The following is a 27,628-nucleotide window of genomic DNA, read 5'->3' as shown; positions in this document are numbered from 1 at the left end:
CATTGTAATGGCTGAAATGGAATAGATGGAACGGAGTCAAACATGTTGTTTCCATATGTTTGTGTTTGATACCGTTCCATTAATTCCATTCCAGCCATTACAATGAGCCCGTCCTCATGTAGCTCCTCCCACCAGCCTCCACTGCTATGGTCTTAGATATTTTTCCTGGTTCTTTGCAGAATGTTGATCTGGAGTCATACAGAGTTGTGTGTTTCTCTACGATAAAAGGGGAAACCTAGTTAATTTTTAGTTATCTTTGATGAATCTCTCCTGGGTTTGTATGCTCGTGAAAACCAATGAGATAGGATAGGCGGGACTTGCAGCGCGTGCTTCTACACCTGCATTGCTTGCTGTTTGGGGTTTTAGGCTGGGTTTCTGTACAGCACTTTGATATATCAGCTGATGTAAGAAGGGCTATATAAATACATTTGATTTTATTTTGAGTCTAGCTTCTCAAATAGATGCAAGATCTATTTGAGTGTGGCCGGCTTAGTTTCCCTGTAAGGAAGTCTCTTGGATAATGGTCTAGACAAGATGCCATGGCCACAACATAGGTTTGCCTCAGCAAGCATCTCCTTCATTGTCTTACTCAATGTTGAGGGCAACTGGTGTAACCTAAATAGGTTTGCCTCTCCCTGGGCATTGCATAATATCCATGTGACTGCCTGATATGGTATGGTGATAAATGGTGCATGGTTCCCTTTTGTTAGGGTTTGTGTAACTGATTGTAGCTGAGCCCCCAATTGTTCCCTTGTCATGAGGGAAGAATATTTGTTCCCAAGCAAAAAAAGGGTGTGCCCCTTGCCCTCTTTTGTAGACTATGCATTTTGATCTCATGAAAGAAATGTACACACTTGATGTGGGTGTGAATCGGGTCATATTTCAGGGTGTTCCTTCTGGTGATTCCTGCTCCCTCAGGCACAGCACTGAGCTGGGGTCTAGTAACCTCATGCCTCTAAACATTCAGGTTTCAATAGCCTCATTTCTAGTCTGGTGCCATTTGTGCTCACTGGCACCATATCGGTTCAAAGCCAGACTTTACAGATATTGATCTGTTTTCGTATGTTTGGACTTGACTAATGAAACTTTTTTTTGTATAAAGTGGTAGTCAAGGTTACTATTAGGATTGTATATTTTATAGGGAAATATCTATCCCCACCATCCTTGCTAGAATCACACGAAGGCCCACAGATTTAATATAATTTTTATTTCTTAAAGGAAACAAAACATTTTAACAAAAACAATCAAGAAATCCATAGTAGCTTTCGTCATTGCATTTCAAATGTTTTTCTGTACAGCACACTTTTACGAAAAACACTGAAAAATGTTTGCAAAAATCCCCCAAACTGCCTTCGCTCCAATTGTTCCCAAAGGACCAGTCTGTTAGACGTGTTGGAGTCATGGCGGACACCCAGTTCGAATCATTCAGCATTCTCCAATTCCGTGCACATTTAGAACTAACGTTGCATCCTACGTGGTGTCTACGTCACATTTAGAACTAACGTTACATCCTACGTGGTGTCTACGTCACATTTAGAACTAACGTTACATCCTACGTGGTGTCTACGTCACATTTAGAACTAACGTTGCATCCTACGTGGTGTCTACGTCACATTTAGAACTAACGTTACATCCTACGTGGTGTCTACATCACATTTAGAACTTTAACGTTACATCCTACGTGGTGTCTACATCACATTTAGAACTAACGTTACATCCTACGTGGTGTCTACATCACATTTAGAACTTTAACGTTACATCCTACGTGGTGTCTACATCACATTTAGAACTAACGTTACATCCACGTGGTGTCTACATCACATTTAACGTTACATCCTACATCCGTGGTGTCTACATCACATTTAGAACTAACGTTACATCCTACGTGGTGTCTGCATCACATTTAGAACTAACGTTACATCCTACGTGGTGTCTACATCACATTTAGAACTAACGTTACATCCTACGTGGTGTCTACATCACATTTAGAACTAACGTTACATCCTACGTGGTGTCTACATCACATTTAGAACTAACGTTACATCCTACGTGGTGTCTGCATCACATTTAGAACTAACGTTACATCCTACGTGGTGTCTGCATCACATTTAGAACTAACGTTACATCCTACGTGGTGTCTGCATCACATTTAGAACTAACGTTACATCCTACGTGGTGTCTGCATCACATTTAGAACTAACGTTACATCCTACGTGGTGTCTGCATCACATTTAGAACTAACGTTACATCCTACGTGGTGTCTACATCACATTTAGAACTAACGTTACATCCTACGTGGTGTCTGCATCACATTTAGAACTAACGTTACATCCTACGTGGTGTCTACATCACATTTAGAACTAACGTTACATCCTACGTGGTGTCTACATCACATTTAGAACTTTAACGTTACATCCTACGTGGTGTCTGCATCACATTTAGAACTAACGTTACATCCTACGTGGTGTCTGCATCACATTTAGAACTAACGTTACATCCTACGTGGTGTCTGCATCACATTTAGAACTAACGTTGCATCACATTTAGAACTAACGTGGTGTCTACATCACATTTAGAACTAACGTTACATCCTACGTGGTGTCTACATCACATTTAGAACTAACGTTACATCCTACGTGGTGTCTACATCACATTTAGAACTAACGTTACATCCTACGTGGTGTCTACATCACATTTAGAACTTTAACGTTACATCCTACGTGGTGTCTGCATCACATTTAGAACTAACGTTACATCCTACGTGGTGTCTACATCACATTTAGAACTAACGTTACATCCTACGTGGTGTCTACATCACATTTAGAACTAACGTTACATCCTACGTGGTGTCTGCATCACATTTAGAACTAACGTTACATCCTACGTGGTGTCTACATCACATTTAGAACTAACGTTACATCCTACGTGGTGTCTACATCACATTTAGAACTAACGTTACATCCTACGTGGTGTCTACATCACATTTAGAACTAACGTTACATCCTACGTGGTGTCTACATCACATTTAGAACTTTAACGTTACATCCTACGTGGTGTCTACATCACATTTAGAACTAACGTTACATCCTACGTGGTGTCTACATCACATTTAGAACTAACGTTACATCCTACGTGGTGTCTACATCACATTTAGAACTAACGTTACATCCACGTGGTGTCTACATCACATTTAGAACTAACGTTACATCCTACGTGGTGTCTACATCACATTTAGAACTAACGTTACATCCTACATGGTGTCTACATCACATTTAGAACTAACGTTACATCGTGGTGTCTACATCACATTTAGAACTAACGTTACATCCTACGTGGTGTCTGCATCACATTTAGAACTAACGTTACATCCTACGTGGTGTCTACATCACATTTAGAACTAACGTTACATCCTACGTGGTGTCTACATCACATTTAGAACTAACGTTACATCCTACGTGGTGTCTGCATCACATTTAGAACTAACGTTACATCCTACGTGGTGTCTACATCACATTTAGAACTAACGTTACATCCTACGTGGTGTCTACATCACATTTAGAACTAACGTTACATCCTACGTGGTGTCTACATCACATTTAGAACTAACGTTACATCCTACGTGGTGTCTACATCACATTTAGAACTAACGTTACATCCTACGTGGTGTCTACATCACATTTAGAACTAACGTTACATCCTACGTGGTGTCTGCATCACATTTAGAACTTTAACGTTACATCAGCTCTGATTACAGGCAGGAAAACAACTAACCTAAAGTGTAAAAAGCTGCAGAGGCCAAACAGTTAAGACTAACCACCACTGAAACAACTCTGTTAAAAGCCGCGCGTTATATCACTACACTGATCATGAAGTCATGGGGACGACAGTTTCTGTGAACTACTTTCAGACTGGACTTGGCGATTTAAGTGATTGAGATGCTGTTTGTTTACATGGTGCTGAATCCGGTACATGGTCAAATAATGGTTATGACTGGTCATTAATGAGAAAGATGATCTCCTGAACAAGACTTTACACAGTGATTATTTGGCAAAGTACAGTTACCTGACATACTGTGACTGGTGTTGTCACAGCTACTTCAATATACAGCCCGGTGTTGAGCAATAATGGCCTATTCTCCTTTAAAACAACTGATAGAGCTTGAACTTTCCTATATTGTTGAGTCAACAAAATAGATTGATACATCACTTTTCTTATGCTAAATTCATCCTCTTAGTAATTGGTTTCATTACAAAATATTTGGAAGATAAATACCTCGTTTTTGAGCTTTAATGGATTTTTGCTAAAATGGGGTATAGAACCCTAATGCTGTGGACTAATAAATCACTTTTCTTACTCAGATAAACACATAACCGTGTATATGATAGGCAGTTCCATCACACTGCTCCATGCTTTTACTCTGTTTTCAATGTTACTCGTTCCTCGTCAGCAGTGTCAGGTAACTTGCGGATAGTACACACACACACACACGAACACAAAACAATGTCTGGATTGGAACATTAAGTAAAGAGACAGAATTAGGTCATTTGTGAACATCATGGCTTTAAGAATGAGGAATGCATTGACTCTCAGAGCATAGAAAAGTGTAGTACGCTGTAGATAGCTGCTCGATTGTCATACAACAAAGGTAAGTGATTTTGGTTTGTAGTAATACGTATTTTCTCTGTCTCACCATGCTTATACATTCAGACTGTTGGCTGTTTAATTTATCCGGTGTTTGTCTGTGTCATGTTCAGTGTTTTTCAATGACAGAAAGAGTGACACAATTTACTTACACTTCATAACGAATAAATCCACCCTCCTATCGCATTAAAATTGTCTAAACGGTGGTAGTTACCATGGTGAAGACTGCACTTATCCCCCCCTAAAGCAGACTGGAATAGCAGTCATCGTTCAGGATTGTTAATAACCTGGTAAGGATTCCAGTTCTTCAAGGTTTACAGTGTGACTGGCGCAATAATTAGGATCCACCAGAACCATGTATTTAGAGAGATGGGACATTGAGGTTTCTGCATTGATGCATTTACATGACACTAACATTCTATGGCAGCCATGTTAGCTGTCCCCATTCACATGACATGGGGAATATTTAAACAACGCTATGTCACTGAATATCTAGAATTAGACAGATATTTTACAACCTAACAGTTGGCCCAACTCTCTAGAGACATGGCTCTAATATCCATCCACTTCTCACAAAACATCAAGTAAACGTCACATGACTCTTCACCCTTCGGAGGTCATCAAGACTATCATGGCTCAACATTAACGCTTGTCCAGGACAAGTAAAATAAAAATAAAAAGTTGGGCAAGCAGAATATAGATTTGTTGTCCGAATGGACAAGTAAAAAAATATCACAAAAATCACTATCAAACAAGTGTCTCCCGTGTGCGATGTTTTGCACACTATTCGCATCGGAGTAGAGTTGTATTGCATTGACAGGCACGAGCGTGTGCACATTTGTTGATATTCCTTGCTAGTTTATTTTTTAATTTTTTACCCAGTTATAGCTCATTTTGGTCAGCAAACAGGGTACGGTCATTAAAATCCTGGAAAAGTCATGGTGTGTGAATCACCTGCGTGGGTGAGCAGGCCCATGGACGGACAGACATTATAGCAGCGAGGTAACCTTTAATAATGACAGACAGACTAAAACTACATAGCCAATTCAAAACATATTGTTTAGCCTGGCTAGTTCTCTGTAACTAACTATTCAGCATGCATTAATGTCATGTCACTGGCACTCCAGTGCAACATTGAACGGGTGCATTAGTAAAGCAATGCTACATAACCCTGTTGTAAAACCTATCAAGCGCTCAACATTGTGAGTTGAGAAATACATCGACAGTTGGTGAGCTGGGATTCCCCTCTCTATTAAACATTGGCCATGTCATTCTGACAACGTTCAAAATATTATTAGAATAGCCTCATTGACAAATAACTCACACGCGGTCAAAAGATATCCCATATTTGTTAGTTACCATGCTTTGACGTAGTCTACCTTATTGGCAAAGGGAATTATTTTACGAAGACAAAGTATTTGGTTGTAGTAACGTTGCAATATTTTATAGGCTAAGGGTGGCCAACAATCCTCCAGGAGAGCCTTAAAAGGGGCAGTGTTTGTATTTTGAGACGGGCAAAGAAGCCAATAGATAGATGGTTTCCTACATTTTGTCTGATTTTATTTTGTAAAGTGGTTCCTTGCATCATACAATGATGTAAAAAAATAGTGTTGCGGCCCATTTAAAAAAAAATAATTTGGACAAGTAAAATGAAATTTGTCCGAATGACAAGTGACTAAAAGAAGTGAATGTCAAGCCCCAACTATGTGAGGAAAACAGCAGAGTAAAATATCTAGACTAGATGCCCTATCGTAAAGGTGTTCATGGACCCAAAGGATGCAGCCTCGCACAGGACTAGTAATAAGGGCCCTTTTCAGCAAAGCCCCTAAAGTCTCCTCTCTAGAACAGGAAGGGGTGAATCAGTAGGATGGGATGAGGACGGGGGTGTTGGGTGGGTCAGGTTTAGGAGGATGGACCAAGGTTAGGCTGACCCTCAAGGCCGCTCCAGGAACCAAATCTCATTCTGTCGGTTCGCCACCGCAGGGTTGGTGTAGCCGGCCACGATGAACGAGTCATTCACATGCATGGCGGGAGAGTCCAGCATTTCCGCCATGGCGCTGATCTCATTAATGATGGTCACCTCGTTTGTGGCGCCAGTGAAGGACCTGGAGGGTAGAACACAGGGCACATAGGAATCGAATTAGATTTGATTTCAAGTAAGGAAGAAGGTGTGCGTTTGCAGGTGCAGGTCTAACACTGGAGTCATTATAAAACTTCCTTACTCTCATTCTGCTATGTAAATTCACTAGGCTTTTGAATAGACTCGCTTTGATTGTCCAAAACAATATGCTAACTTAAAACAAAACTGTAGCCACTGTCATTTTTGGAAGAAGGATGCATCAACATGGTGGCTAGCATAAAAGTATTCGTGGCCAACCGACTGAAATAATGTCATTAACTTTAGCTAACTAGCCTCACGTGACTGACTTAATGTTTGTATCCAATCAAGTAGCTAGCTAGTTACGTACATGAAATTTTGTTCTGGGAAACCCGAAAACCAGCAAGCTAACTTCTTGACTAACTGTAGGCCGAAAATGTGAAATTCACTCGTTTTTCTAGAAACTGAACTTGTTTATGCCTCAAACTAAGTGGTTCCAGTAATGATTACATTTGAAAAAGTTTATAATTCATCTACTTTCATATTGTATTGCCATAAAATTGACCAAGCAGAGCAAAATAATTCCAAACTCCTACCTTGTGTATACAATGGTGGCAGGCCATTCCTCAATGCTTATTTCAGTGTCAGAAGGCAGGGGTGGCTGGACTTGGTATTCTGTGGGCAGGTAGTAGGCCACAGTGACGTCCCTGGATAAGACAGAGTGGTTCTCGTCCGTACGGATCACAGTCAGGATAGGGATGGTCATACCCAGATAGCTACCTAAGGACAGGACATGGACAACCAAGAGTCAGGAGTCTGAACTAGACTTGGCTAAATGTAACGGATGTGAAACGGCTAGCTTAGTTAGCGGTGGTGCGCGCTAAATAGCGTTTCAATCGGTGACGTCACTTGCTCTGAAACCTTGAAGTAGTGGTTCCCCTTGCTCTGCAAGGGCCGCGGCTTTTGTGGAGCGATGGGTAACGATGCTTCGTGAGTGACTGTTGTTGATGTGTGCAGGGTCCCTGGTTCGCGCCCGGGTATGGGCGAGGGGACGGTCTAAAGTTATACCGTTACATAAACAAGGATAATGTTAGAGGAATATAGGCCCAATGACTTCTATGAAGGGTGCTTTGGGCTCACCTGAGGAGTTCTGCTGGCAGATGTATCTCATGAGCTTCATGAAGCCGTAACAAATGCTCTGCTCGTAGGTGTCCTCATGAACCGTGATACACGCCCAGTGGGCCTTCTCATAGTGTCTCTTCTCATAGAGCATGTCTCCACACTGTACACACAAACAGAGCACTGGGTCACGACCTAAGCATTTAACAACGCCTAATGCAGTGTGACAATAACCACTTTGTTTCAGCATGTTAATAGATTCAGTCGTCAGTAGCTTGGTTTCCATTCAATTAGCGACAGAATTTCATGCAGATATTGTAAAATCTACATGAAATTAGCATTTCCCCCCAGGGTTGTTTCCATCAAACATGATTTTTTTTGCAGATAAAAGGCTGTGCGTGATGACAGTAAACATAAAACATTTTTTTTTTTTAAATGTACTGTTAAATTCCCATGTACCAAATAACAAATACAAGTTAAATGAGTTTCCATCATATTTTCAACTCTACTGATGGGTCTCTCTACAACCACTGATTATTATTTGACCCTGCTGGTAACCTATGAACATCTTGGCCATGTACTGTTCTCAACCCGGCACAGCGAGAAGAGGACTGGCCACCCCTCGGCCTGGTTCCTCCCTAGTTCCCAGTCTTTCTAGGGAGTTTTTCCTAGCCACCATGTTTCTGCAATGCTTGCCGTTTGAGGTTGTAGGCTGGGTTTCTGTATAGCACTTTGTGACATCGGCTGACGTAAAAAGTGTTTTATAAATTAAATGTGATTGATCTTACATTTGTCAAAACAGCAGACAAGCATCGGTCATCATGTAACCAGAATAAGATCCTCAATATTTATTGGAAAGGAGCATCAAGCTTCACCACCCTGTGAAGTTCATCATAATTTATTTCATCTGTAGCCTAATAAACTGCATGCTTCCGAGTCGTAGTGGGAGGACCACACACACCATATCGCGTGACTCACAAGTTTACTTTCAACATGTTACGTTAAGTATTTGCATTTCCGACACCATTTCTCGCATAATACATTTTACAGACAAAAATATCCCACCATGTCGAATGAACAAATGTCAGCATATATGCAATTGTACTGAAACTTCCTGTTTCCATCACAGCTGTCGCAATTTTTTTTATTTTTTTTACAGTATGACTTTACTCACATGAAAACTGGATAGAAACGTGGCTATTGACAAGATTTGGTAACTGTGTATACAAACAGATGTACCGTGAGGAGCCAGCATGGAGACCATGCTCTTAGTATGGGATTTGTTGATTGACACAGACATTAAAAGATAACCTCTCCTTTGTTTGGCTCATGTAGGGTTACTACACTCCAGCCAAACCCTAACTTTTGGAAAGCCAATCAGACCATTAAAAAAAATATATACTTTCACCAAGTGACTAGGAGGCTTATTGAATTGGCTGAGGGGATTGCCTCTTCCCCATACAAAATAAAATTGCAATTGCAGTCATAATAGCTTTCATCATATTGTAAACACAACTAGTCAGCCTTGGTGTCAGGTCTCAACAGAAACAGCTGTCATTGACAGTAGAAATGCGTTGGCGCTGCGACCACGATTTTAAACCACAAAAGTGGTATTCAGTCCTTGGGGAAAAATACAGAATGTAATCTCAGTTCTCAGATGACAAAATTAAGTTGCCATTTTAGTCATCCCCTTCATTACCATCAACCTTTATGTATAGGCGGTGGAGGAAAGCATCATTATCATACTCCTTCTCATGTCCTATATTTTATTATTATTATTATTATTTTTTTTTTTTAATGGCCAGATCAGAACAGCTATGAGGGTTGTCCACAACTCACATAAAATGCAGATGGTGCTTTCTCCTTGAAACATAAAAATCGCAATTACCACTATCAAATGGGTATCACAGCAACCAAATTGTGTGACTGATGTGCAACAACTATCAGCTGGAGAGAAACTTTAAATGCAGACAAGTGGGGAAAGATGAAACACGAGTTGGGCGATTTCTTTTTCCAGCCTTTCATACCAGCTCTATGCAAGTAAAAAGAACAGCTACGCAGGATGAATTTATCATAGTTTATTAGAGTACAAACATTAGATTTTTTTGTATGGGTTAATGAATAGGTTATACAACTAAACAAAGTACATTCTTTTATGTAAACATTTATAAAATGTACATTTTCTAGATTATCCCTAGACCAAGATGTACTCTCAAGGAGCCTTCCATTACAATACTCCTTAGGGATAGCCTCCTTTTTTCAACCTAAATGACATACCAAAATCTAACTGCCTGTAGCTCAGGCCCTGAAGCAAGGATATGCATATTCTTGATACCATTTGAAAGGAAACACTTTGACGTTTGTGGAAATGTGAATTGAATGTAGGAGAATATAACAATAGATCTGGTAGAAGAAAATAAATAAGAAAAAAAAAACCTGTCTTTTTCTACCACCATCTTTGTAATGCAAGAGAATGGTCATAATTCTAGCCAACAGTCTGGTTGTAATTCCGATAGCAGGGTATGTGCAACATTTCAGATGACTAACTTGACTCATGAGTGAACAACAAGACTTTGAAGTCCCCAGGTAAATTTGGGCAAATCGTGAAGGAGACAGTCACATTCATATTCCATTTTTCTGCAAGAATATCGTCAAATCTGTATACTTGGACTTTGATTTAGCTTTCCCAAGTATTAGTAACCATATAATAAGTTTAACATTTGCAAACCAAACCAGTTTTCAAAATCCTTAGAATTTTTGTCCAACATGAAAAGGAATGCTGTCCTACAAGGTTAGTAGCTACATTTTACGACATATACATGGTTTCCGGACACTCCCGTAAAGCCCAGCTCATTGGCTATCTAGCTAGCTTTTGTTTGACGAGGATACAGTCGTTCAAGTAATGGCCGCCCGAGTCATCGGCGTGCCATGAAGGCGTCGCTCTCTGACCAAATATGGTGTCCTATAGGACATGCTACACCGCTAATTAAATAGTGAAGTCTTGTTACCTTCTAGGATCTCTGAGGAATAGATAAACATGATTAGACTCGTTGAAACAACGTTTAGGGTGAAATTTATTATTTTCTTTGCAAATTGAACGAGTGGAAATACAAAATCGAAAATGCATGCTATATGGACCTTAAGGTTCTCTGGGACCCTTATAATAAATCAGAGCAAGATTTCAGAACGTAAGTACAAATTTCACCTTCAGAGGTGAATTTATCAAACCTATCTCATTAATGTGTTTTGTTAGGAGCTCTCAAACAATAGCATGGCATTTTTTTCCGCAGTAATAGCTACTGTAAATTGGACAGTGCAGTTATATTAACAAGAATTTAAGCTTTTAGCCAATATAAGACTTACGTGTACCGACATTTATTGTTTCTCTAAAATCTGTGATTTTTGACAACGCGCTGCATGATTTTACAACTGTCCTGTTGACGGAACACCGATCCTTCAGAAGATTTATTAAGGACCAAAAGGATCTTCAGAGGTAGACTGGTTCTGGGAGCCAAAACAGACAAACACTCCATCTAAAAATAAGTTGATTCCAAATTGCGATACGGTTCTAGAAACAATGCCCTCTACTTTCATAAATGCTAAATAAATATTACACTTACTGTTTTAACTGACGTGATCACAGTTTCAGCAGACAGTAACGCCTTTCTGCCAGCCTCCTTCAGTTACACAAGTGTTCGGAGCATGCTAGATAGCTAATTTGCACAGGTGGTCCCTTTGTCTTCCGTGAACACACATTGTAACATGGAGATATGGCTGTGTGGGAACTCTACAAAAAGAGGTGTATCAATGTAACCTTTTTTTTTTTTACCCGATCTGTCGCTGATAAGTTGGATAAGGTCCTTATGCTTCCAAAACCATCCTGCAAGTGATGCATGTTAATGTTGAGACCGAGCGTCGGGGCTCTTAACAAAACTCCCCTGTACAGAAGACGCCTTTGTCCAATGTAATGAAAATCGGGAGTCATGATCCAGGGCTAGATTATCACCTTGGCTAAAATGCCCAGTTTGGGCCTAAAAAAATGGTGGGATTAACAAAGACGCCTTAATACTCGACTGAAGGTCCTTAATAAGAAGTGTTTATTGGCCATCATCTCCCTCCAGAAGAGGAAGAATCCCTGACTGTCTAGTGATGTCCTTGTCTGATTTTGACCCTGTATACAGGTTGCTAACAAGCAAAACAGCATGATCTTTACACAGGTGCATCTTATGCTGTAGAGAATACAAGGCCACTCAAAAATGTGCAGTTTCGTCACAACATAATGCCACAGATGTCGAGTTGAGAGAGCGTGCAATTGGCATGCTGACTGCAGGAATATCCACCAGAGCTGTTGCCAGAGAATTTGTTAAATTAAGCCACCTCCAACGTCGTTTTAGAGAATTTGCCAGCGTGTCCAACCGGCTTCACAACGGCAGACCACGTGTATGGCATCGTGTGGGCGAGGGTTAAGGTGTGGGAGGGCATAAGCTCCAGACAACGAACACAAATGCATTTTAATCGATGACAATTGAATGCACAAAAATTCCGTGACGAGATCCTGAGGCCCATTTTTTTTTTTATATCTGCGACCAACAGCTGCATAGATGTCATGGGAAATTCATAGATTCGGGCCTAATGATTATATTAATATGAACTGTAACTCAGTAAAAAAATAAATTGTTGCGTTTATATTTTTGTTCAGTATAGTTAGTGTTTCTGAGCTAGGCCTTTGCACATGCATTTCAGTACAGTCCAGTATTACTCTGGTATATGGAAATGTGTTCCTGAAACAAAGGGACATCAGCTCATGAACAGTTCCCCTTGGAGGCCAAACTGAAAGGGATCCTAAAATGACGTTAAAAGAAAAAAAGTTGTTCACCCAGGTGACACGCATCCTCCTGGACTGTGATGCATTGAAACAAACAGCTAACTGGAAGCCCAGTTTAACACAGCACAGAAAGAGAAAGCACTGATCCATTAAGGTTAAGCTCTAAAGCCAAGTCTACGTGTGTGTTAATCTGTTTCTGCTTTTAGAGTACGGTAGACCCTAAATCCAGTGTATAAAAAAAAAACATGACTTTCTTGTTGTCACACTAGAAGAGTTGCAGGAGGAACTGGTTTGCGTGCCTCTTCAAGCGGCTCCGCCACAGGCAGAGGATTCTGATCGTAACGAATGGTCAGGGTACGCTTGCCTCCACCTCGTCGCCAGAACTGCAAGGTGAAAAGGCAAAAATGCTTTTAAAATGAATACTATCAGCTCTACAGCTTCTATTTCAAATACAGGCCATGCAAAGTAATACTTGGGAGTTCCTTTTCTGTTAGCGAAACTGACAAACTCTACATACAGGCCATGCAAGTGAGAGTAGACAGGGCAGAAACTGAATATTCATTGTTAAAGATTGTAATTGGGAAACTTGACAGGTTAAACCATACCTCAAACCCACAAAAAACACTAATGAAGTTCAGATAGCAAGTCTATACCTAAGCATGATTTGGCAAGCCGGGCCCTCATCCAGTGAGTCAATGCGCATATATATAAGGTTAGGTTACATAAATCGACAATGAACTATTGAAAAATTACAGAAAAGATGCATGTCATAATAGACAACTACCTTAGCTCATCTGCCTCCTTGCCATGACGGGCAACACAGTAAAAATACATTACGGTTGATTAAGGAATCTACCTAGTTTCGGGGTAAACATACGCTAGATAGGCCTACCCTGCAGCTTTTCTGATGATGGTCCTCCTACCAGGCTTTGGAGTGGACGTCCAGGTTAACACAGTCTGCACAACCTGCTCCCTTTGAATCACTTTCCCACATACTGCATTTTAAAATGAGTCCACAAAGTGTTTTGAACACACTTTAGTGTTATCAGTTATCTGTGTAGGGAAATATTCATCCACTGTAGTTGTCAAGCTTCAGAACTAGCTATATTGGTAAGATGCAAAGCTAGCTACTAAGTTGGCCATCGTTAGCCATTGTCAGCTAACTGGTGGCAGTGTTAGCCTAGCTGGCTAGCTAGCTAAGCAGCAACGTTAACAATCTTACCTTCAAAGTGTGTCCCGACATCAATCCATTTTCACCACCCATTGGCGTTGTAGCGCAGGGTCTTTGTGGAAACAGTGGAAAGTTAATTCGACATGACTCCCTCCTTTGTAAGAGTTACATCCAGGGACGCAGCAGTATGACATGTTTGACTGCGTTGCCTAGGTTTCTGGTCTCGGTTTCCCCCACTAGCCTCATTTTAGTGCAGCCGGATGTGACATGTGTGGTGTGTGAATTAAGCGAATAGGACCATACATTTTACAATGAGTCTTAGTAAGGGTTGGGTGTTATCCATTTTGTTACAATCTAAAAATGAACAATTATGCTAACAAAGTACTAAGGAATTCCCATAGCAGATGCTAGCTAAATGCTAACAAGCACAAGCGAACAAATTGCATGGTTGTCTAACCCAGCTCATAAAGTTTGACAACTTTCTCAAAAAGGTTACTCAGTTTGCTGCACGCAAAAAAACAAATATTAGACCGTAGGAATCTTGATACAGGAGAGGATTGATCCGTCTCTGCTGTAACCAAGAAGCTTTATATTGCAAGCTAGCAAGTTAGTAAACCAAATGCAGAGCATTTACTTGGCACATCCTAGATATTGAAAATCATTACGTTGATATTCCAAAATACCCCGATATACGGTATCCCGTCCAAAGCCTTGTTGCTTGGCCGGCAGAGTAGACATTGGTGAATGAGTCCATAATAGACTTGCCTTTTCCTTACGCGCGATGAGGGTGAAGGGCACCTGCTCCCGGTCGTGTTGGCCATTGTTGTTGCTGGTAATCTGCTGGATGGGCTCAGCCATGTCTGTTTTGGTGAGGAAAAACAAAAATAATGGGTTAATTTCTATTGAGTTAAATCAAGAGGTTCAGGGAGGGTCGCCGTAGTCTGGAAACTTCACAGGTTTGGGGAATTCTGCGACCCTACCTTCAAGTACAACAACATGTCAGGGGTTGTAGGCTTGTTGACAATGCTATAGTCCTACTAACTTAACAATATGTTCTTACATTTCCTGACTTGGGCTCTATAGATTCAGGAAAAACTGGTATTATCTTCCAACCTGCCTAATAGAGGTCAAACTAGTTAAGGCAAATGTAGACCCCTGTGGCATGATTGAAGTACAAGAAGTCTTGGTTTCCTCTTGCAGTCTATAGACGATAGTGTTCAGTCTAAAGACTATACATAGTGTTACAGCTCCTCCAATAACTCATGACTAGCCAGCTTCTCCTGGCAATGGCGTGAGAAAGGCTTTGTCATGTCAGCCAGGGCACAGTGCCAGTTTGTCAGTGCTCATAAATGTCACTCTGGTAGAGGGGAGGGATGCCAAGCTGCCCAAGGTAGACACACACAGCCAACAGTATGCCATGAAATTACTCTACTGCACTATTTCTCTGTAAACACAGCAAGCAACAACTTCACCTCTTCAATTTTAATAATGACAAATTCCATTGACTTTCCTCCGTTATATCTGTCGTCAAGGGGCTTTCAGCTGCCCACCTCTCCCATTCAGCAGGACTACTAATGAATGTAGGCTATACTTTCTTGGCATTGAATGCCAACTGGACAAATATCGGTTCTCCTCTGGCCCTGCTATTTAGTCGGTCACATCATGTCCATTTCTGGCTGCAGTCGGCATTACCCACACTGATATCAAACAGAGCCATTATGAATGTATGAATAATAGTTATTAAAAATACCCTGGAATCCAAGGATGGGAAACCATAGTACAATTTTTTTTTTTTTTTTTAATTATCGTATTTTATTTACACTTGGTCAAGTTTCAACCCCTGGTATCATTTAAACACACATAAGGCAGAAGAATGCATAGAGTTGCAGGAAATTAACTTAAAACAGTAACATGGGTTGCAAGGTGGGGGTTTGTTACTAGGCCGATAAATTACATTGCCCATTTGGACCTTTGCCACCTAGGAAATTTGTGCGACAGGACCTTCTTAAATAGTACTGGAGTACTCCTGCACTATACTGCCATCAGTATCTGACTCAGTCTCACTAGCCTGGATCTAGGGCAGGGGTGCTGAACATATGACCTACAGGGTGTCAAACCTCCAGCCCATGAGGGGGTAAGAAACTAACTCAAAACCAGAGATTATTATTTACACGTCTTAGGGTAGTCAGAACATTATTGCAAAACAGAAGACTAGCAGACCAGATATATCTGGGGATTAGCACCATTGCTAAATGTCTAGACAAATGATTCAAGTGTTGTTTTGTGTATTTGTTGATGTATTGTTTGTCCAATTGCTGAGTCGTACTAAGTTCTTGGGATCAGATCGGAATGTCAACATAACAACTAACAATGGCTCTAGGGAAATCCACATCTAGATGGCTCATTTTTATTATGGCTGATGTTGGTCTGTTTATGGAGCCTGAAGTTGAGATATGCTACATGCACCCTTGTACTGGCTCTCGGAGCTGACGGTGCCAGACACCTGAATATTCTACTATCAGGGCTATTTTAAAATGCTTCTTATTTACCGTAAGAATTGTAACCAGCCTAATTGAAAGCAGCACAATAGGGATTTAGAGGGATTATTCACACTATCAGATTAGGACAATTCCACAATAACAGAGTGACAGACTCGGACACAAAGTTGCGATAAGAGAATTAGGTTTTTTGCCGTTACGGTTCAAGTAAATGTTGTTTGTTGTAAACTTTTCAGTGGAAGTTGTTACAAGTAGTCCTTGTGCATAGATTTGTATGGTTTGTTTGACTTTGCAATCATTGTTTTTTGATCAAAAGTTTGGACACCTCATTCAAAAACATATTTATTTTTTACTATTTTCTACATTGTAGAATAATAGTGAAGAATAGTAAAGATATAACTATGAAATAACACACATGGAAACATGTAGTAACCCAAAAAGTGTTTAAATATATTTTATATTGTTCCAATAGCCACTCTTTGCTTTGATGACAGCTTTGCACACTCTCAACCAGCTTCATGAGGTAGTCACCTGGAATGCATTTCAATTAACAGGTGTGCCTTAAGTTAAGAAGGAAAGAAATTACACAAATTAATGCATTTGAGCCAATCAGTCGTGCTGTGACAAATTAGGGGTGGTATACAGAATATAGCCCTTTTTGGTAAAAGACCAAGTCCATATTATGGCATGAACAGCTCAAATAAGCAAAGACAACTGACAATCCATCATTACATTAAGACATGGTCAGTCAATGTGGAACATTTCAAGCACTTTGAAACATTCTTCAAGTGCAGTCGCAAAAACGATCAAGCGCTATGATGAAACTGGCTCTCATGAGGACCGTCACAGGAAAGGGTGACCCAGAGTTACCGCTGCTGCAGAGAATACATTCATTTAAATTACCAGCCTCAGAAATTTCAGCCCAAATACATGCTTCAGAGTTCAAGTAACAAACACATCTCAACGTCAACTGTTCAGAGCGGTGGTGTGAGTCGGGCCTTCATGGTCAAATTGCTGTAAAGAAACCACTACTAAAAGGACACCAATGAACATTAGACTGGTGGAAAATAGTCCTTTGGTCTGGAGTCCAAATGTAAGTTTTTGGTTCCAACCGCTGTCTTTGTGAGACGCGGTGTGGGTGAACGGATGATCTCTGCATGTGTCTTTCCCACCGTGAAGCATGGAGGAGGAGGTGTTATGGTGTGGGGGTGCACGGTCTGGGATTTATTTAGAATTCAAGGTACACTTAACCAGCATGGCTACCACGCCATCTCATCTGGTTTGGGCTTATTGGGACTATCATTTGTTTTTCAACAGGACAATGACCCAACACACCTTCAGGCTGTGTAAGGGCTATTTGACCAAGAAGGAGAGTGATGGAGTGCTGCATCAGATGACCTGGCCTCCACAATTCCCCGACCTCAACCAAATTGAGATGGTTTGGGATGAGTCAGAACCGCAGAGTGATGGTAAAGCTGCCAACAAGTGCTCAGTATATGTGGGAACTCCTTCAAGACTATTGGGAAAGCATTCATGAAACTGGTTGAGAGAATGCCAAGAGAGAATGGTTGAGAGAATGCCAAGAGTGAAGAACCTCATTTTAAATTAGTTTAACACTTTTTTTTTGTTGTTATTTCATAGTGTTGATGTCTTCACTATTATTCTATAATGTAGAAAATAGTAAAAATAAAGAAAAACCCTTGAATGAGTAGGCGTTCTAAAACCTTTGGCCGGTAGTGTATTTTAAAGTGAAAAATCTGAGTCAATGTCACTCTGTTACCATGGAAATGTATGAAGAGGGATTGATCACATACTAGTGCTAGGCTATAGCCTAAAACATTATATAGCCTAACCCTTAATCAGAAAGGTCAATAAGCATAATATTTCACTTTGTTGGTATAAAGTTGAGCAAATCAAAATGCAGTCAGTGTTTCGCTAAGGTAGTAGTGACAATGGCCACAGTCCGTGTTGTACTTGGGTGGTAGTGACAATGGCCACAGTCCGTGTTGTACTTGGGTGGTAGTGACAATGGCCACAGTCCGTGTTGTACTTGGGTGGTAGTGACAATGGCCACAGTCCGTGTTGTACTTGGGTGGTAGTGACAATGGCCACAGTCCGTGTTGTACAGTCCGTGTTGTACTTGGGTGGTAGTGACAATGGCCACAGTCCGTGTTGTACTTGGGTGGTAGTGACAATGGCCACAGTCCGTGTTGTACTTGGGTGGTAGTGACAATGGCCACAGTCCGTGTTGTACTTGGGTGGTAGTGACAATGGCCACAGTCCGTGTTGTGTTGTACTTGGGTGGTAGTGACAATGGCCACAGTCCGTGTTGTACTTGGGTGGTAGTGACAATGGCCACAGTCTTGGGTGGTAGTGACAATGGCCACAGTCCGTGTTGTACTTGGGTGGTAGTGACAATGGCCACAGTCCGTGTTGTACTTGGGTGGTAGTGACAATGGCCACAGTCCGTGTTGTACTTGGGTGGTAGTGACAATGGCCACAGTCCGTGTTTGTAGTGACAATGGCCACAGGTGGTAGTGACAATGGCCACAGTCCGTGTTGTACTTGGGTGGTAGTGACAATGGCCACAGTCCGTGTTGTAGTGACAATGGCCACAGGTGTGGGTGGTAGTGACAATGGCCACAGTCCGTGTTGTACTTGGGTGGTAGTGACAATGGCCACAGTCCGTGTTGTACTTGGGTGGTAGTGACAATGGCCACAGTCCGTGTTGTACTTGGGTGGTAGTGACAATGGCCACAGTCCGTGTTGTACTTGGGTGGTAGTGACAATGGCCACAGTCCGTGTTGTACTTGGGTGGTAGTGACAATGGCCACAGTCCGTGTTGTACTTGGGTGGTAGTGACAATGGCCACAGTCCGTGTTGTACGTGTTGTTGGGTGGTAGTGACAATGGCCACAGTCCGTGTTGTACTTGGGTGGTAGTGACAATGGCCACAGTCCGTGTTGTACTTGGGTGGTAGTGACAATGGCCACAGTGACAATGGCCACAGTCCGTGTTGTACTTGTGGTGGTGGCCACAGTCCGTGTGACAATGACAATGGCCACAGTCCGTGTTGTACTTGGGTGGTAGTGACAATGGCCACAGTCCGTGTTGTACTTGGGTGGTAGTGACAATGGCCACAGTCCGTGTTGTACTTGGGTGGTAGTGACAATGGCCACAGTCCGTGTTGTACTTGGGTGGTAGTGACAATGGCCACAGTCCGTGTTGTACTTGGGTGGTAGTGACAATGGCCACAGTCCGTGTTGTACTTGGGTGGTAGTGACAATGGCCACAAGGCGATGGTACTAAATGAACTAAACCTTGAACGTGCTTCACAGCCCACGAGAGGCAGGGAGGGTGAGCAAAGAGGTTAACCCACACAGTATTTTAGGACCGGATTTATTAGCCCAAGCTTTCCCTCAAACAGAGCAGACTAAGCTATAGCTAATCCGTTGAGTCAGAATGCCCCAACGATGGCTCCATGCAATTAGTTAGTCTGAGAAGAGAGAGGGAACAAGCGGGAGCCCCAGACCCAGTCTAACCAGAACTCATTAAGCAGCATACCCTAGAACATCATTCATCAGTCCTTGTCACTCAATGTTCAGCAGCCTACACCAACCAAAATAGCATTCATTTCTACCCTGTGGCTCTGACACTAGCCTACTTCAACTCAACTAGGGAGGTGCTGTGGATTTGTCCAATAACAACCATATGTTTTACTAGTGTATCCTGCTGAACATACTGGACTCCAGTGAAAACCTAGTAGCTACACTGAACAAAAATATAAAACGCAACCATTTCAAATATTTCACAGAGTTACAGTCCATAAGGAAATCAGTCAATTTAAATAAATTAGGCCCTAATCTATGAATTGCACATCACTGGGAATACAGACATGCATCTGTTGGTCAAATACTTACAAAAATAACAGGTAGGGAGGGGGTTTGGATGAGAAACCTGTCAGTATCTGTTGTGACCATTTGTCTCTTACACATCTCCGTCGCAAAGAGTTGATCTGACTGTTCATTGTGGCCTGTGAATTGTTGTCCCACTCCTCTTCAATGGCTGTGTGAAGTTGCTGAATATTGGTGGGAACTCAATCCAGAGCATTCCAAACTTGCTCAATGGTTGACATTAATTTCCCATTACATGGTTACTGTAAATAAATGAATTATGGTGCTTAGAACCAGGGCCGGGACTAAACCAGTATTGCAATACTCGTTGAGACATTTTCAGCTTCCAGGAATTGTGTACAGATCCTTGTGACATAGGTCTGTGCATTATCATGTTGAAACAGGAGGTGATGAAGCAGATGATTGTTGTACCAATGGGCCTCAGGATCTCATCACGGTATCTCTGTGCATTCAAATTGCCATAGATAATATGCAAATTGTTAGTTGTCCGTAGCTTATGCCTACCCATACCAAAACCCCACCACCATAATGGGACACTGATGTCAAAGTTTTGAACAGCAAACCCTTCACCCACACAACGCCATATACGCTGTCAGCCAGGTACAGTTGAAACCATGAAGAGCACACTTCTCCAGCGGCCATCGAAGGTGAGCATTTGCCCACTGAAGTCGGTTACGACACCGAACTGCAGTCAGGTCAAGACCCTGGTGAGGACGACGAGCACGCAGATGACCGGGAAGGTGATGGTTTCTGACAGTTTGCGCAGAAATTCTTATGTTTTGCAAACCTGCAGTTTTCTTCAGCTGTCTGGGTGGCTGGTCTCAGATGATCCCACAGGTGTAGATGCTGGATGTCAAGGTACTGGGCTGGTGCAGTTACAAGTGGTCTGCGGTTGTGAGGCTGGTTGGACGCATTGCCAAATTCTCTAAAACAATTAACATTAAATTCTCTGGCAACAGCTCTGGTGGACATTCCTGTAGTCAGCATGCCAATTGCATGCTGCCTCAAAACCTCAGACATCTGTGGCATTGTGTTGTGTGACAAAACTGCACATTTTAGAGAGTCCTTCTATTGTCCCCAGCACAAGGTGTATCTGTGTAATGATCATGCTGTTTAAATCAGCTTTTTGATATGCCACACCTGTCAGGTGGATGGATTATTTTGGCAAAGGAAAAATGCTCACTATCAGGTATGTAAACAAATTTGTGGCCAACATTTGAGAGAAAGAAGCTTTTTGTGCATTTGGAAATCTTTTATTTCAGCTCATGAAACAAGGGACCAAAACTTTACATGTTGCATTTATATTTTTGTTTAGTTTCTTGAACACCATTAGTACTAATAAGGCTCAGAGGTTGAGACTTTACTCTGGGGACAGCTACATAGAAAACACAGTCTGGGTGTACCTTTTGCAGTCCTCTGCTGCGGCTGGCCGCCTGATGCACACCCAGTCTGCATTCCAGAGGCCCTAGAATTAGGTCAGATACAACTGCCCTCCGTTTCCACTCTGCACCGGGCAGAGGCATTCTGGGTGCAAATCTGGTCGCAGTTCACCAGCCAGCCAGACTACGTGTATGTACATTCAGTCCGCTGCAATCTGCATTCTAGCCTTAGGGTTAATTGGGTCACTCAGTGTTGCCTCTTGTTAACCTCGGGCAGGGGCTTTAAATTCAGGCCAAAATATTCACATTCTCCATGGTAAAATTGTAAACGTAAGTGTCTTATTTTAACCTGGGGGTTTTCAATATGTCATTTTTCAGACGATTCCGTATTCTGGAATGTATAGGTTATAATTTTCCCCCAGAGGTAGGGTAGGAAACAGTTAAGCCCTTTACAGAGCCTGAAACATTGCTTTCAATATTTTTTTTCTTTAACGAGGGAGTAAGTTCAATATTTTAATTGTTTATGCTTTCAGTTAGTGTTTAAAGTAGGGCTGTGGCAATACCAGTATCGCAAAAACAAATTAAAACACAAAGCAGACCAAACCCTATTGTCCTTTAAAAAAAAACTACGGCTTGGAAAATAAATACATGTGACTCTGGATGACAACAATTGTTTTTTTCCAACATTATGGCTGTTTTCCTAAAGAAGTGAAATCTGCACGTTTGGTTATTTTGCCACAAAACTAACTAGTATCATTCCGGCCCGAGTTGTAAGTACCATAATCCAGTCGTTCATTTACAGTGGCGACAAGTTATTTAGGGCAGATGGGGATTGCCTGTTATTTTGGCATTAATGCAAGTCACATATCAGTTTTCAAACAAAGTTAATATAAATATATATAAATAAAAAAATATATATAAATAAATATAAATATATAATGGAGTTAATAAAGCCATATACAAATATGGTCTCTTTTGTTTTCTTGTGTAAGGCAGCTCCAAAATGCAGATGTTTCAGCCTAGCTCAGTGGTTTGTGGGGCAAGCCAGCAGAAAATAGGAGCGTTGTTCCGTGATTGGCTTAGTATTCTGTCCCTCATGGTGACACTACGTCACGGTCAAGTAGTAAGGGTAGACATCGAAAATTCAAGTCCTTTGGCTCCTGCCACAGAGTTACATTAGTAGTGCCCTTCCAAGAAGGCTCAAGTTCAATGGCCACAGATAAAATGACATCAAATCGCATTATATGTACAGTAGCTTTGATTGGACAGATCACATCAACATTTTACGTGCAAAATCTTAGCTAGCAGTCATCATCATGAATCAATTCGACAATCTACTGGCAAATCCTTTTTAATCCTTGTCATATGAAGAGAAATAATGAAGAGAAATTATAGATAAAACGTATCGGTGCTCATCGACCATTGGACATAAACATTACACAACTAGTTGGGAAGGAATCAGTGACAGTGGCTAACTGCAAGCATTGCAACTGGGAAGTTGGGAATAAACGAGCTCATACTGAGAAAAAATCCAAATCAGAATTATAAATCCAGCCTCTTTCTTTCTTTTATGACAACATTTTGCCCACGAAAGACCGCGGCACCACCTTCCTGTTCAAGCGAGCACATCACAACAAGGTGAGTCCAAAAATGTGTTATATGCTGCTGCATAAATGATGTAATATGCCAGTATACATAAGTGTATGTTGTGTAATAAGCTGTTAGTAGCCCATGTGCCTCACCCTAATACTTTTGTCTGTTTTCACCTCATGTTACTGTTCTGACTCCGTGGTGCACATGTAGCCTTTAACCTCATTTTGAAAAATGTAATCATTGAATATTGTAAGCAGACAATGAAAGTTCTTATATGCCCCCTTTTATTTATCCTACAGTTCTGACTTGGTGTACAGGTTTTTTTTTTAAAAACCCACTAAGAATGGCTCATGTTCTGAATTCTGTCGCTGTTCATTTCAAAAGTGCTGAACATCTTATATTGACAGTTATATTGACTGCATCTGTCCTGGCTCGCCCATTAATGTCTTAATCAAAATTACGGATGGCCTTTTATCCACTTGTCGGCCCCTTCTGACAATTGAGATGTACAAACTATGGCATAAAGCACATTTGTTTAAGCAAGTCAGCCATATCAGCTATGTTTTTTATAAAGGCAGTAAATGAGGCTGATATAATAACCACTGTTCATTTATAGTAACCAAGGCTCCTCATGTAATGGGAAACGGGTCCAAAACTACCCTTGCATTGTAGTTTAATTGGTTTTCCTCTAATCTCTCGTGGACAGCTTTTTTTATTTTTTTAATATAATAATAATATATGCCATTTAGCAGACGCTTTTATCCAAAGCGACTTACAGTCATGTGTGCATACATTCTACGTATGGGTGGTCCCGGGGATCGAACCCACTACCCTGGCGTTACAAGCGCTACCAACTGAGCTACAGAAGGACCACTAGACAGCTAAGAAATTCTCATTTTACAGTGACTCCCTACCCCGGCAAAACCCTGCCATAACCCAGAAGACGCTGGGTCAATTGTTCGCCGCCCTATGCAATGGTTGTGATACAGCCCAGGGTCTGTAGTGACGCCTCTAGCACTGAGATGCAGTGCCTTAGATCGCTGTGCCACCCCGGGTGCCCCTACGTAACATAACTGGCATCGGTCAACAGATTGGGAATGCGAATGACATCTTTGATGTGCAGATTTTTCCTCATTGATCATTTTGACAAGTCATGATTTCCCAGGTGTTATCATCCAGTCTTTGTACTAAACAGACTGGTACCCATGCTACCGTTACTAGCCACAGGGAGAAAAATAAACAGAGGTGTAAATGGGGCTTTAAAAGGTGCAATTTGAAGAAAAAGCTCTGCCATTTCCCAGTTACTAAAATGTTAATAATTCCCCGAATTTCATAAGTGACAAAACAAGCAATCATTGCACCATCTAAGCCACTGAAATATTTTCAATAACCAAAAATCTCGGTATTTTCAGCTGGTGTACGTATCCGAAAGTAAAAAGACACAAAATCTAAACTTAACAGGAAGCATCAAATAGAATAGTGCACAAAGAACCGATCTACTGCCTCTTGACAGATCTAACTCACATTCCTATGTGAATTTGGTCGGGTCACCCACAAAAAGTGACATCACGGACAAGTCAGTTAAAGAAGAAAGCACATGTATATTAGGAGGCTACAAATACATGAAGCCCCTAATTCTCACGTCAGTCACTAAGACCATTATTCACAGCCTAGGATTTCCATTAAATTAAGTACATTCTGTTAAATCAATCGGAGTACACATTGTGACTAACCAAGATAGTACCGTATGAGACACTGTATACATGCATGTTTGCACTCTTGGTGTGAAAGTGTCTAATATTTGCGCTCGGTGTGATACGACGTATCCAGTTTCATGGCTGGTGTACAGCAATTACCTACAATGCACTTTAACCGTTTGTTTTGACAGCCGTCAACATTGACCGACAGTGGGGTCGACAATTATTTAATATTGTCACTGGATGCCGACTTGTGAAACAAGTATACTTTGTGTGTGTGAACGAATGACAATGTCTGGCACCCTGAAGACCGACTACCTGAATAGTTCTAGTTCGACCTGGTTGGCTGATCTGATCTCAATCGCAAAAAAATAGAACAATCGATGAAACGAGAAATAAAAAAACAAGTAGCCAAGATTGCACTTTGTTGTCACAACCAGTGTGAACCGTTTTGTTTATACTGTCTATACAAAGTCACAAGCGAATTGCCCATTCAAAACCCGTATTACTTTCTCAATTCGAAATGTACAGTGAGTGTGTGCGCGCTTAATACCAAATGCTTTACCTCGAGGCACTTCCACTTGGTGTCCCCGTGCGGCGTCCTGCCAGTAGCGCAGCAATCCGTCTTGTTGCTCTTCGTCCTCGATCGTCTCACCCGCCTCTTCCAGACTCCCAGTGCCCGAATCTGACAGCTGGTCTTCCGAAAAAGATTCCAGGTCCTCTAGCGTGATCATACCATTTGAGGAATCGTCGCCGCCTCCACCGATACCGTCAAGTCCACCACCACCATTCATACGACAATTACCTGTCTCCATTCTCCACTATTGGAACCGCTATCTAGATATAAAAGTACTCCAAAGCAAATGTGTACAGTAAGACTACTGTTGTCTAAATAAAGAACGCTGTTGGTGGTAGTTCAGAGAGCGTTGCGGTAAATTCTGACTCAGGTAAAAATTCGAATTAGGAAAACTTTAGGGCCATTTTTGCTCTAATCTTGACGTTTATTCCGACGCATTAAGCCATGTTCTTTTCCTTATACAACTGTGCAACCTATATTATATTTACAGAAACCATTTCAAACCTGTATATAACTGTTAACTCGTCGAAGACGGCAAAAGAAATACCTGGCAAGTCCATGCGCGACGCGTTCCGTGGACTGTAATGAACTCGATGTTTATAAGACATGACCGACACCGGGCCACTCCTCCCACCGCAATACGGGATGCGAACTTTCCTTTCGTAGGATAGCGGAGGGAATGTCTCTATTATTCGTCGGATGATTGGTTGAGCCTTATTGGGGGGGCGTGACATCACTACGAGCGTTTACCAAAACAAAACAATGGCGTACAAATTATCTTCCTGGGACAGGGTTGCCATGTTCGTATTTTCTTACAATTTGCCTATTTTGACAACTATGTCGCGGGTGAAAATGTATTTTGGTCACGGGTTGCAGGTTTTTGGGCTACTAAGTTCCACTGTGGCCGGCATGGCATTTCTATTTTATATATATATTTCACTGTGACCTGCTGCTGCTGACTATCAGGCAGTGAGGCCGGATGTTGCTGAGTGAGTGGTGTGGAGGGCCGGAGAGGTGTGTGTTGAGAGAGCGCTGCAGCATAGTCCACTATTGGCTGACTCACATGAGTGAGAGGAGACCGAGCAGCACAAGCTGTGAACTTTTTACCAGTTGTACGTAGGCTAATTCACTATTCATTACTCGCGAGTGGACATTTGAAATGGAAGTTGTGGAACTCCGTTGCATTCTCTTATGGGGAAAGAGAACTCAATGAAACATTAAATGTAGAGAAGTATGCGTTTTCCTCTGTTGGCCATCAAGTAGCCTATTAATTTTGTTTTTAAACAGTAAATTATGTACAAATGTTTTGCACATAAATCAGAGCCGGATGGTGTTCGTTTTCAGTAACTGGGAGAAGTGCAGCCCCGAGTGCATATCAGATTTTCCAACCCAGTAGGGCCTGACTCATAAAAGAGTAGGCCTACTTGTTTTGTCGCAGGTGATTGTTACTGTTAATAGTGGATAATATCATGAAATTCTACATGTTCTCATGGTAATATAAGGAAAACTTCTGTTTCAAAATTAACTCACTAATTATATACTTTCAACATAGATAAAAGGCAGACATTCACTCCAAATTATCTTGCACATTTTCTGACAGATATTTGTATTTTATTTATTTACTTCACCTTTATTTAACCAGGTAGGCCAGTTGAGAACAAGTTCTCATTTACAACTGCAACCTGGCCAAGATAAAGCAAAGCAGTGTGACAAAAACACAGAGTTACACATAAACAAAAGTACAGTCAATAACACAATAGAAAAAAATCTATGTACAGTGTGTGCAAATGTAGAAGAGTAGGGAGGTAAGGCAATAAATAGGCCATAGAGGCGAAATAATTACAATTTAGCGTTAACACTGGAGTGAATAGATGTGCAGATGATTATGTGCAAGTAGAGATACTGGGGTGCAAAAGAGCAAGAAGATAAATAACATTATGGGGATGAGGTAGTTTGCTGGGCTATTTACAGATTGGCTGTGTACAGGTACAGTGATCGGTAAGCTGCTCTGACAACTGATGCTTAAATATGCTTATCAAGAAGGCAGTCTATTAAATCTATTGAGTAGGGGAGATGGGAAGGGACAGGGTTATTATAGAGTGATGAAGAATATGCTG

At 41.4% G+C, this 27,628-nt stretch overlaps 1 protein-coding gene and 1 long non-coding RNA gene across 14 annotated transcripts in view; one reads left to right on the top strand and one right to left on the bottom strand.

The window, feature by feature from the left end:
• Nucleotides 1-27,628, top strand: part of LOC118362255 (uncharacterized) — an 82,236-nt gene that overhangs the window by 3,271 nt on the left and 51,337 nt on the right. The gene's annotated exons all lie outside the window — the stretch shown is intronic.
• On the bottom strand, nt 1,189-26,167 carry LOC118362257 (heme-binding protein 1-like). The gene is made up of 7 exons (XM_035742456.2): nt 25,500-26,167; nt 14,620-14,714; nt 7,880-8,021; nt 7,336-7,519; nt 2,551-6,746; nt 1,841-2,250; nt 1,189-1,470 (listed from the first exon to the last, which is right to left on the bottom strand). Exons 1-5 carry the CDS (start codon nt 25,747-25,749, stop codon nt 6,575-6,577), a joined length of 843 nt encoding a protein of 280 aa, XP_035598349.1. The 5' UTR covers nt 25,750-26,167; the 3' UTR covers nt 1,189-1,470; nt 1,841-2,250; nt 2,551-6,574.

Source organism: Oncorhynchus keta, chromosome 29 (assembly GCF_023373465.1).
Source record: "Oncorhynchus keta strain PuntledgeMale-10-30-2019 chromosome 29, Oket_V2, whole genome shotgun sequence".
Lineage (NCBI taxonomy): Eukaryota > Metazoa > Chordata > Actinopteri > Salmoniformes > Salmonidae > Oncorhynchus > Oncorhynchus keta.
The sequence above is the reverse complement of the archived record's forward strand: the minus strand, read 5'-3'. Positions and strand labels throughout refer to the sequence as shown.

What these genes read in the sequence shown, in the direction of transcription:
- LOC118362257 (XM_035742456.2), bottom strand. Translation starts at nt 25,749, where the DNA reads ATGGAGACAGGTAATTGTCGTATGAATGGTGGTGGTGGACTTGACGGT. An exon ending in TCATCGCGCGTAAGGAAAAG is followed by an intron (nt 8,022 to 14,619) that starts GCAAGTCTATTA and finishes TTGTGTGTACAG; the next exon opens with TGTGGAGACATGCTCTATGA. An exon ending in CTGCCAGCAGAACTCCTCAG is followed by an intron (nt 7,520 to 7,879) that starts GTGAGCCCAAAG and finishes TCCTGTCCTTAG; the next exon opens with GTAGCTATCTGGGTATGACC.